This window comes from Leptosomus discolor, chromosome 1 (genome assembly GCF_034619465.1).
Source record: "Leptosomus discolor isolate bLepDis1 chromosome 1, bLepDis1.hap2, whole genome shotgun sequence".
NCBI classification, from domain to species: domain Eukaryota; kingdom Metazoa; phylum Chordata; class Aves; order Leptosomiformes; family Leptosomidae; genus Leptosomus; species Leptosomus discolor.
This window is the reverse complement of record NC_141391.1, coordinates 135,141,829-135,154,204: the sequence shown is the minus strand read 5'-3', so window position 1 is coordinate 135,154,204 and position 12,376 is coordinate 135,141,829. Positions and strand designations below refer to the sequence as shown.

The 12,376-nt window shown below is 48.3% G+C and overlaps 1 protein-coding gene across 1 annotated transcript; it reads left to right on the top strand.

Moving 5' to 3' along the window:
* Window positions 1–3,220: 3,220 nt before the first annotated feature.
* On the top strand, window positions 3,221–4,159 carry LOC104340701 (olfactory receptor 2A12). Its single transcript, XM_009960344.1, has one exon. It carries the CDS (start codon window positions 3,221–3,223, stop codon window positions 4,157–4,159), a length of 939 nt encoding a protein of 312 aa, XP_009958646.1.
* Window positions 4,160–12,376: the final 8,217 nt, after the last annotated feature.

The following is a 12,376-nucleotide window of genomic DNA, read 5'->3' as shown; positions in this document are numbered from 1 at the left end:
TTATAAAATAAGCAAGTACTCCTGACTAATAATCAGTGCTCCAAACGCAACAGTCAGCTGTTGCAATGTTAGGAGATTTAAAATATCTTCAGTATATTAGGGCAACCCAAGGTTAAAAAAAACAGCCCGCGTCTGGAAATGGGAAAATAAGCCAAGCATGACCAGTGTTCTGGTTCTCTCCTTTCCTGGTGTTGAGGTGTGTGGCACAAGATAACCTGGCAGGAGAGAGAGATACCATATTACCCGTTTGTCTAATTGCAAGGTGTTTTGAGGTGTGTTAAATAACTGTGCTAGACTTTCTGCCTATGAAAGGAACCATGTTCCACGTTTGCTTAATTGCAAGGTTCTTCTTCTAGCTATGGGGCAAGGCTGGAGCGGAGGAGGGGAGAACAGATGCTGACTCTGAGACTTTCCAAGTCCTGGCCTTGTCACTGCTTACAGCCTCTCTGCTAACAGCCCTGTTGGCTCGGTGGTTTCCAGTCCTCTCCGCAAGTTGGTCCCCGTTCTATGTAATGTGAGAAGAACAGGACTCTTCCTCAAGCAGGGGGTGACGGGAGGAACCAGGCATCTTCAAATGAGTGGGGTTGCTTCCACTCTGCAGGGCACTGTGGGAGAAACCTTGAGAGTGGGACTGGGCAGTGGAGGGGGGATGTGGGGACAGGCAAGCTTTGGCAGAGCAGAGGGACTCAGAGAGGACATATCCAGCCCTGCTGGGAATGGCACCAAGCATTTTCTGAGCCTTCAAGGCATGTGGAAGGAAAGAAAATGGATGCAAAGGAAGAATGGAAATGAGTGCTGTGAGGGAAAAGAGTCAGCAATGGCACCTGGCTGGTGATTCATTGTTCTGGACAAAAGGGGATCCTGGCGCTATAGAGAGAACTATCAGGGGCGACATGGGAAAGTGGGAGAGGACAAAGCCCTGTATTTGCTGGGGCAAGACGGAGGAAGAGCTAGAGGTAGTGACCAGTAAGAGCCCTCTGTGTTACACCTTTCGGGCACAAAGAAATTAAATGGGGTGGTTTTAGTCTCTCCAAAAGGCTGACTGACCCTTGTGTTTTGATCCTGATTGTAGTTTAACGATCCCAACCACAGTAACACATTTTCAGATTCAGCGTAACGCCAGCACAAGCTGAGCTTTTATTCCCAACAAGCTGCCATTGAAATAAATGTGTAGAAGCATTTATGGGTGTGCCTGCAAACATGAGAAGGATTATATTTATTATGGACATGAGAGTGGACAGGGCAGCAGGGAGGTGGTGTTCACAGTGAAATCCTGGAGCCTTCTTCCCCCGCTGCATCTGCATCTGCATCTGCTGTGCCTGCGTTCCCATGCCTGCAGCAGCCATGCCGGGAGGTGCTCGGGCTGTGGCAGAAGGAGAGAGCTGCAGACTGGGTGGTGCTGGCTTCTCGTGGCAAGGACGGCAGAGAAGCTGAGGTCATCATCTGTCCTTGTCTTGGGGGAGAGACTGTCTGCTGTTACATTGGCTTTGCTTACAGCCCCTGGTGAGTATCAAGCTGGACTAGTCAGCAAGTAGAATAAGGGGCTTGAGACCTGGGGGCTGGAGTCACCATTGGTCTGGGACAGATACTGAAGAGACCAGAGGGTCTGAGGGTCAGGTGCTGGAGAGACTGGGAGGCCAGAGCCAGCTGCGGGAGACCAGCAGATTTGGTAAGGTTGTAGGTCTGGAACACCTACTGAAGAGTCCTGTTGCACTTGTGTGGTTTTGTACCTGAGGCAGCTGGGAGACGACGGGATCCTGGAGCCACCTACTGGATAGGCTACTGGAGGGGACCTGTATGGCTTCTGTGTGTACATTTGTATGTATTTCCCACTGAGACTCTTTCATCCTGATTATCATGACAGAGAACAGGATCAAGGCTGTTTGTGCTGTTCGTATTTGTGCGAGGGCTTTCTTTTCAATCAGTGTGGATCTATGTGACGTGGCATATGCATGCATGCACGCACGTGTACGTGGGCCAGTTGGAAAACACATGCTCAGCCTCACTACTTGGCTGAACATGGGGACATGGAGCTGTAGCAGCTTTGTACTGCATTGAGGTACTGGATTTGGCAAGTAATAACAGTAGGATTTTTCCTATGCTAGTATCTTAGAAACAAAATCTCTGTACACTGTTGGAGGCAGGGAACTTCTGGGAGGCAGCGAAGACATAAAGAGGAAAATGATGGAGGAGACTGTTTAACAGAAAAGAAACCCATATGAATGAAGGGCCAGTAAGTACAGTGCCGTGTCATTTCAAAATAAAGTGGTGTTTACTCTCTGGAAGGAACCCTAGAGCTCAGGTATGGAACTCTGGGGATTTATACTTGAGATTAATTTTCGTACTGCCTCTTGGCAATCAGAAGAGTGTCCCTTCAGACACATTACATAGAAAACTTTGGCTTTAAAAACGAACGAATGTAGGGAGTTGAACAGAGCGGAACAGCTCTTTGTTTTGCCTGTTGTCTGAGAAACTACACAGAACTTTCTAATAAGGCTTCCCTCTTCAAAAACACAGAGCGGATCAAATCACATTTGTCCAGATCCTACAGGTAAGGAAATGCTTGTGTATAAATGCTAGTAACATTCTTTTAGCAATAATTATCTGCTGTACATCTAAGTGTAGATGTTCAGCAATCTGAAGTGAAGTTAGATGTAGACTAACAGATCAAGCAACTGTGGGATTCAATATAAATTAATTTCACTAAGGTAAAAAGGACACAGCAATGCGTTAGAAATGCTAGTTGGTTTAATGGTAAAACTGGAATTATTTTGTGAACTGTGCGTTCATTTTAATATGGACTTAATTTAAAACAGCTGCTCTGAAGATGTTCTGACACACCTGCAATCTTTATGATAGAGAACCATTATTTTCTTCAACAAAGAACCCCCCCACCCCCTGCCAAAAACAAAGAAAAAAACAACCCAGAAGAAGGAAGACATCGAGGGAAACATAGGCAGTAAAGTTGTGCGAGATTGCTCAGAACTGGTCAAAGTTTGTGCAGAGATTAGAGCTTGCACTTCAGATCTACATCACTCAGCATGGTGAGGGTGTATGCACCTTCCACTGGAGTCAGAGGGAAAAATGAGAAGGGAGCTGCAGTGTAAAGAGTAAAGGAAGCCGCATTCTTAGGAAAGCTCACAATTTTCTTTCCTTTTCCATGTCCTTCTCTTCCAGATCTCTGTGGTCGCAGTTTGTGCTGCTTCATCTCTAGCACAGCATGCAGAATGAAACGATTGTCACAGAATTCATCCTCCTGGGGTTCTCCAGCAACCCAGCCTTGCGGCTTTGCCTCTTTGGCCTTTTCTCTGTCCTCTACTCTGCCACTCTGATGGGAAATGCGCTTGTCTTTGTGCTCATCTGCCTGGACTACCGCCTTCACAGCCCCATGTACTTCTTCCTCTGCCATCTCGCCATTGTGGACATCTGCTATGCCTCCAACAATGTCCCCCACATGCTGAGGAACCTCCTTGGACAAGGCAGAACGATCTCCTTTGCTGGCTGTGGTACACAGATACATCTTTATTTAATCTTTGCACTTACAGAGTGTGTGCTGCTGGCCACAATGTCTTATGATCGCTATGTGGCAATCTGCAATCCCCTCCGCTATGCCCTCATCATGAATCGGAGGGTGTGCCTCATCCTTGCCACAGTTTCATGGTCTTTAGGGTTCCTATTTGGTACACTACAAGCCTCTCTGGCTTTCCACCTGCCTTTCTGTGGCCCCCACAAGGTTGACCACTTCTTCTGTGAAATCCTTGCTGTCTTAAAGCTGGCCTGCGCTGACACTACTGCCAATAAAACCCTGATCTTTGCTGTTTGTGTGTGCTTCCTCCTCTTCCCTTTAGCCTTAATCCTAATTTCCTACCTGCACATCCTGGCCACCATTCTGCACATCCGCTCTGCGCCAGGATGGCACAAAACCTTCTCTACTTGTGGCTCCCACCTGACTGTGGTGGGTCTGTTTTATGGAAATGCCATCTTCATGTACATGGGGCCTGGGAGCAGTAACTCACCTGGGAGGGAGAAAGTTCTTTCCCTTTTCTACAGTCTCATCAGCCCCAGTTTGAACCCCCTGATTTACAGTCTGAGGAACAAGCAGGTGAAAGAAGCCTTGCTGAAGCTTCAGAGAAGGAAAATAGTTTTTCATTCTGTGTAGTTCGGGCTCTAGGCTTTCACCAGTCTCCTGCCCTTCTTCTTGAGCTCTTTGAGTATTTCTCACTGAATTCTAAGCGTTTAAAATGTAACACAAGAGATTATTCAAATGTATCTGTTTCTCTGTACAGTCTAATGAATATCATAACACAAAGTGACTAATTATTATTCCTTTTATTAGAGATAACTGATTATTCTTCCTCATATGCAGCCATCCTAGGCAGGTAGTATGTTTTACCAGAACTGTTGATTCAGCTGGAAAAAATAGTTTGTCTTCTCGGTTCTAACTGGCAGACAGAACAAACTGCTGTGTAGCTGGGTTTTTTCTGAGTATATCAGTTGATCTAATAAGATATTATTTTTCCCTACCATATTTGTATTTCCGATATCCTTAGGATGCTAGAGCTTCAGCACTATTATTAGAAAGAAAACCAGAGAAAACATGATCCTAATGGGCTTTGCTTCTCAGGAGGGTGGATGAGCCTGTGAAGGATTTTCCTTCTGCACATTTTTGAGCCTCACACCTCTTATGCCAGAAGTGAACATGACAACCACTGCAGCGCAGAAGCCAGCTTTGTGTGGTTTTGCCAGGCTGCTACCCACAGCAGTTCCTTGGACTGAGCTAGCTGAGGTATCTGCACGCTGCAGTGTAGTTCTTGCATTGAGCCTGACTCAGGGTGTAGGCTCTTAGTGCCTCCCTGTTTAACCACATTAAAACGCCTGTCTTACAGCAGCTCTATTTGCTGACGATTATGCTTTGGAAAATGTTCCCTGGTCTAGGTAGATGGCACATCTAAGTAGCAGAGCTAATGGTTAAAAAATGCCCTATATTCTGCTGGTCTATCAGCTTTCATGGAATTAATTGCCTGCGGGGTCATTCTTTCCAGGAAATAAGGCTGCTAACTGGGATGGGGTTTTCAAAATAATGGACTACATTCAACACGTGATTCGTCTAGATCTTTCTACTTGGCACAAGTAAGAAATAATAAAGAAACATCCCTTCCCTAAAGTGGATTATTGCAGATTTCAGCATGAAAACCATCATCATTACCATGGTACCTACAACATTTGGATAATTGGCTCTGTAAGAGAGCTTCACTGCCTTTGTTTTCCTGTCTTATCCCCACATTGGCTCTCAGTTCAGAGACAGAGATAATTCCTGCACGCAGAGACTCACAGAAGAAGTTAGACTGGAAGGGACCTCTGGGGGTCAGCTGGCCCAGCACCCCATTTCTGAAGCAGGGTACCTCCCGATGCATGCTCCTTTGCACAACTGCATCATTCTTGCCAGTCCTTGAGACCACCAATGCAGTCCTGAAGAATGTTATCCGGTTCCTCATTTTGTGCCACCCTGTAGAGGGAAGAAGAAGAAGAATGGTCTTGTCTTTACAACCCAGGTGGGCGTAGAGCCATTCAATGAAGTATGAGTCTCCTTCAGCCCCGCTGATGATGGCCTCTTCTCTGGGAACAAAACTCCTGGAGTTTCATCAGACCTATGGCACAGCATGCCCCTGGGCCCCTGAGCTGGCGGCTGTTAGCTCCGTGCCCATTTACGCTCCATTCAAGCTGAGACTCTTGGAGAGCACAGCTGGGCTTGTGACTTTTCTCCTCTTGGCCACTTGGTGTGAGATTGAGGAACGCCTTTGTCATAGGCAGTGTACCATTTCTTTGAACAGAGGGAAACAGACTTGCTCTCTTACACCCTTCCACATCATTTTGGTAGGTTACAGTCAATAAACCTGAAGCACAGGCAGAGAAAAGGACAACAGTGACTGTGACTTGCTCTCCCTGTTGCGACCTGTGCTTGTTGTTTTGGTGGTAGAGAGACAAAGCTGTTGTTAAGTCCAGCCAGGGAGCTGATCTGTCTCTGATTCTCCTCTATCCAAAAGCATCTGCCCTAGTTACGCCACCCAGCAAAACACCGTCATGCCTAAAGGTTGGGCTGTCTGCGCACACCCATATTAGAACTGAAGGGAGCAGTATATGCCTCAACGATGGGGATCTAACACCTTGCTCAGGGGCTGGGGCTTTTTCTGATCATGCCCGAGGCTTATGTCCATTTGCCTCCCTCAAGTCCTTCCTCCCTGGTCAGATTCAGCAAGATTAGATGCCAAATCCCTCAGCCCCCATGTAAGTACCTCTTTCCTGTCTGGGAATGGTGCTGTTTGAATCTCATGTTCTCCCTTCCTGCACACATGTGATCTCAGTCATGCTAAAATCACCTTCCTTCTAACCACATCGCAAACCTCGTTAGAATAACTCTCTCTGAGCATGCACTTTTGCTAACTCCAGGCATCCCTCAAGAGGTTGCCCATCCCTTTTTAGAGACTGCTGCACAACCTAGCCCTGACTCATTAGGATAAGTGATAGGCATCACTACGATGAACTTTATCTTTAACCACATTTTGCTCTTGATATTACCTGAGAGCTTAAGCCCTCTGGAGCTGAAGTCCTTGACGATATGTCTCCCTTTGGCCACCAAATGTGAGCCTGTTGCTCCATGCCGCTGTTATGTTCCCCTGGACTCCCTATGGCTGACCCAAGCCAAGGGCACCAGATGCTGGTCCCTTTCCAGACCTTCCTTCAAATCACAGGTCATGATTGCCATCACAGGCTGGAACTGCAGGAGCTTCACCTTTCACAGTTCAACAAAAGCCAGGTCCACAAGGGCATCTAAGCACCTAAATTGCAGCTAATTTTTGGTATGCTGTGCAATCAGGTGCTTTTTCCCCATCTCCACTTCCCCGTAGTTGACTGTAGTTTACTCAGCAGCAATCTCTGTTTGTTCTGGTCTTTGAGGACAACCTCTGGGGTTTGAGGTTTGGGGTTTGGGTTTGGGGAGGGATTTAACAGCGGGTATCCGACAGGAATCACTTCATCCATGAGACGGCAAGGGAGGAAGAGCTGAAGAGCACAATGGGAAAGGGAGGAGCAGGTGACAATGGCTCTTCCAGGGAGCAGCTGTAGATGAAGAAGTGGCTGGAAGAACGCAAGAGGAAGTGGCTGAGAAGGGAACTGAACCTGACCTAAGTAAATGGTGAAATCCCAACTTTTATCTGACAACAATTGTCCACAAATGCTCCAGCAGCAGCAGTGGCTGTGCCTGACCTGCCATGCAGGCAATCCGCTCCCAGAGGCTGAACCGATCAATATTTCAGGTAATGGAGCCAGTGGGCCAAGGCTCTGCCTGCCCAAACAGCACAGGGCAGGGTCCCGTGGCACCTGGAGAGGAGCCGCACAAGGCATTGTTCAGGAGTCAGCGTTTCAATGATAACAAGTCTGATGGGGCTTCAGCAAGTGGCACAGGTGATTCCCAGTGCTGTTGTTGTGCTGCAACACAGGCCACAGTGGGGGTTGTTAAAAGGTAAGAGTACTACTTTTGGAAAGCATTTACATGCCTGCTGGCAATGATGTTTAGGGGTTGGCCCGCAGGGCCCCCAGGAGATATGTGGTGAAGTCACTGGGACTGTAAGCAAAGCCAATGCAACAGCAGTCTCTCCCCCAAGACAAGGACAGATGATGACCTCAGCTTCTCTGCCGTCCTTGCCACGAGAAGCCAGCACCACCCAGTCTGCAGCTCTCTCCTTCTGCCACAGCCCGAGCACCTCCCGGCATGGCTGCTGCAGGCATGGGAACGCAGGCACAGCAGATGCAGATGCAGATGCAGCGGGGGAAGAAGGCTCCAGGATTTCACTGTGAACACCACCTCCCTGCTGCCCTGTCCACTCTCATGTCCATAATAAATATAATCCTTCTCCTGTTTGCAGGCACACCCATAAATGCTTCTACACATTTATTTCAATGGCAGCTTGTTGGGAATAAAAGCTCAGCTTGTGCTGGCGTTACGCTGAATCTGAAAATGTGTTACTGTGGTTGGGATCGTTAAACTACAATCAGGATCAAAACACAAGGGTCAGTCAGCCTTTTGGAGGGACTAAAACCACCCCATTTAATTTCTTTGTGCCCGAAAGGTGTAACACAGAGGGCTCTTACTGGTCACTACCTCTAGCTCTTCCTCTGTCTTGCCCCAGCAAATACAGGGCTTTGTCCTCTCCCACTTTCCCATGTCGCCCCTGATAGTTCTCTCTATAGCGCCAGGATCCCCTTTTGTCCAGAACAATGAATCACCAGCCAGGTGCCATTGCTGACTCTTTTCCCTCACAGCACTCATTTCCATTCTTCCTTTGCATCCATTTTCTTTCCTTCCACATGCCTTGAAGGCTCAGAAAATGCTTGGTGCCATTCACAGCAGGGCTGGATATGTCCTCTCTGAGTCCCTCTGCTCTGCCAAAGCTTGCCTGTCCCCACATCCCCCCTTCACTGCCCAGTCCCACTCTCAAGGTTTCTCCCACAGTGCCCCGCGGAGTGGAAGCAACCCCACTCATTTGAAGATGCCTGGTTCCTCCCATCACCCCCTGCTTGAGGAAGAGTCCTGTTCTTCTCACATTACATAGAACGGGGACCAACTTGCGGAGAGGACTGGAAACCACCGAGCCAACAGGGCTGTTAGCAGAGAGGCTGTAAGCAGTGACAAGGCCAGGACTTGGAAAGTCTCAGAGTCAGCATCTGTTCTCCCCTCCTCCGCTCCAGCCTTGCCCCATAGCTAGAAGAAGAACCTTGCAATTAAGCAAACGTGGAACATGGTTCCTTTCATAGGCAGAAAGTCTAGCACAGTTATTTAACACACCTCAAAACACCTTGCAATTAGACAAACCGGTAACATGGTATCTCTCTCTCCTGCCAGGTTATCTTGTGCCACACACCTCAACACCAGGAAAGGAGAGAACCAGAACACTGGTCATGCTTGGCTTATTTTCCCATTTCCAGACGCGGGCTGTTTTTTTTAACCTTGGGTTGCCCTAATATACTGAAGATATTTTAAATCTCCTAACATTGCAACAGCTGACTGTTGCGTTTGGAGCACTGATTATTAGTCAGGAGTACTTGCTTATTTTATAAATTCCCCATGGTATCAGTATTTATATCAGCAACAAGAAGTTTGTGGTGCCACTGAGATCATTTCCCAGGTGTCCTAGGGATGTGTTTATGTGCTACGTATTGCCTCTGAGGACTAAAGACAATGGGAGAGGGATGTGTCTTTCCCCTGGTCCCCACTGGAAACCACTTCTGGAACGTGTCAGTAGAGTGAGACTGAAACAAGAGAGTGTTTTAACTGTCCTTGAGCCAAAGCGCTTCACGCCCCAACTTCCATTGAAATCCTGCAAGAAGGCAACACACTTCCCTATGGCACGTGTGCCCCTCCTTTGCCTAAACGTATAGGATCCAGAAGACCTTGCAGTGTGGAAACAAACAGGAAACGTGGGGAAAAATGAGTAAGATTCATTGTCAGAAAGCAGCTTTTCCTGACTTCCCAGGGTCTCGAGTGGGGATACGCCCGATGGGAACATCCCACAGGAGGGCCTTTCCCTGTGTGCTTCACCTGGAAGACAGGCAGGCAGTGTGGTCAGACTGGATGAGAAACCTGAGGGCTCTTGGAGAGCCATGGAAAGAAAGGTGTGGAAGACACCGGCCATCGGGCTGCATGGGCAGGCAGCTGTGGGAATGGGCTGTGATGAGCCCAAGCTCTCCTGCCCTCGCTGCCCAGGAAGGGCAAACGCAGATGGACTGCGAGGCACCTGCTGTCTCTCCCATATTCCCCCTTGGGACAGTGCAAGAGGAACCTCCAGGACCCTTTGCTCTTCCACAAGCAGTCACCCTCACCATCTTTCACAGCCTGTGCCCATCCTTTGCAGGGCAGATCCCTTCTCCCCCTCTCAGCTGCTTTCAGACCAAGTGCAAACCTGAGCTGGAGGCAGGCACTGCCCATCAGGGCCAGTTGTCCTCCAGGCAGGTTGCTGCCTTCCTTCTCAGCAAGGGCTGCACTACAGCCTCCCTTTGCAGAGCTTCCCCAGAGCCACAGGCTGCCTGCGTCCAGCTGTATACCTTGACTAGCCAGGACATGCTAGTCCAACACACGGCACAAGAGGCCTGATGTCCCACACAGCATTGCAAAAGCTTTTATCTTACCCTTAGATCATAATGGTAGAAGCTTTCTCAGTGCTTGGCATGTGTGAGCCACTGCATGGCCAAGCACCCTCTCCTCTCTCCTCTCCTCTCCTCTCCTCTCCTCTCCTCTCCTCTCCTCTCCTCTCCTCTCCTCTCCTCTCCTCTCCTCTCCTCTCCTCTCCTCTCCTCTCCTCTCCTCTCCTCTCCTCTCCTCTCCTCTCCTCTCCTCTCCTCTCCTCTCCTCTCCTCTCCTCTCCTCTCCTCTCCTCTCCTCTCCTCTCCTCTCCTCTCCTCTCCTCTCCTCTCCTCTCCTCTCCTCTCCTCTCCTCTCCTCTCCTCTCCTCTCCTCTCCTCTCCTCTCCTCTCCTCTCCTCTCCTCTCCTCTCCTCTCCCCTCCCCTCCCCTCCCCTCCCCTCCCCTCCCCTCCCCTCCCCTCCCCTCCCCTCCCCTCCCGTCCCCTCCCCTCCTCTCCTTGTGTCCCTGGCCCTGCCCTGAAACAGCTCTCCCTTCATCCCTTGCCTCTCACTTCTGACCCAAACCCATATTGCCACTCATGGGGAGAGGACTTCCTTCCCTTTGTCATGGCATCCCAGAGCCACAGGCTGTCCAGACATGGGTCCCATCCAGTTTCGAATATCTCCATGGGTGAAGACTCCACAACCTCTCTGGGCAACGCCCCTGAGCCTTCTCCTCTCTGGGATGAACAGCTCCAGCAATCTCAGCTCTTCCTTCCAACAAAAGCTACCTTTTCCCAAGCTTTCCTCTTCTTCTTCCAATGCCTCCTTCCCCTTCCCTCTCCGTGCTGGTTCGGCAGAGCAGGCTGGAGAATAACCCAGGCAGAAGGAACTCCAAACCAGCCTCAATGCCTTCTGTGGTTAACAAAAACATAGGTACCTGGGGCGTGACAGCAGGTGTGTCTGGGCAAGGCTGTGGAGGAGAAAAGCCTTGAGTACATCTCAAGGACTGCAGAATATTCCTGTCTGTAGCACTGCATCTCCTGTGCTTCACCCCAGAGGTAATGCAGGTGATATGTTTTCCCTGGATTTGTATCCTGAGTTCTTTTCAGGTGGCTTCTGTCAAGATAAACGTGTTAAAGACATTCACACTTTTTTTATGCACACTCAGCCTTCTGGGATTTTTCTAGCAATATGGGTAGTTTTTCAGATGGCACGAGGAGTACTTTTTTTTCTTTTTCGACTTTTTTTTTTTTTTTTTTAAACTAAAAATTCATTCCAACTTATCATTTAGGTACTTTGGAAGCCCACTCCCTCCTCACATATTGTCCAAAGTGGATTTCACACTTTCAGCTTAAATAGTAAAGCCAGGTCTTCCCCTTGGCCCAATTTTCCATGTCTTTTCAAATTTTCCACTGTCTGCTCTTACAGTCCTTGAGTCAGGGATGCCTTTGAAACGTACGTGGAAGCCTCATGACATGCAGAGGCCGTGCCTGTCAAAGAGCAGCAGCTGGACTTGTTTTCTTTTTTTCCAGGTTAGCTCTAGCAGAGGTGCAGAGGAGATAAATCATGCTGCTTCATATAAAAGCAATATCTCAGGGACCCAGAGCTGTACCTTTCCTAGTGTTCTGGGAAAAGTTGTGGAGTTTTGGAACCACTCTCTGGGATGATGGAAAGAAGAATATCCTTCATGCATGAGGTCATTTCAGAAACAGAGTATTTTCAAATGCCTGTATCACTAGGAGGAATGCACTCAATTTTATATTTGGCTTCTGGTATTAATAGTAAATTCTTGTTGCTTTCCAATTGCTCCAGAGTTCTTACCATTGATATAATATGATTTTTCATACCCCAGTCTGTGTAAGTAGTCACATATCCAAATTAATATCTATGAACCTTGCTATCTTTGTGGCACTGTTTCATAGAATCATAGAATCATTTAGGTTGGAAAAGACCTTTGAGATCATTGAGTCCAACCATCAACCCTACTCTACCAAGTATACCCCTAAACCCTATCTCCAAGCACCAGATCTAAACAACCTTTAAACACATTAAGGGATGGTGACCCAACCACCTTGCTGGGCAGCCTATTCCAATGTCTGACAACCCTTTCAGTGAATATTTTTTTCCTGATGTCAAGTCTTTACCTACCGTGGTGCAGCTTGAGTCCGTTCCCTCTTGTTCTATCATTAATTACCTGTGAGAAGAAACCAGCTTTCTTGCCCTTCTCTGGACTCTCTCCAGGACCTCAATACCTTTCT

Bases quoted from the DNA above. Each gene is read 5' to 3' on its own strand.
- LOC104340701 (XM_009960344.1), top strand. From the start codon at position 3,221: ATGCAGAATGAAACGATTGTCACAGAATTCATCCTCCTGGGGTTCTCC.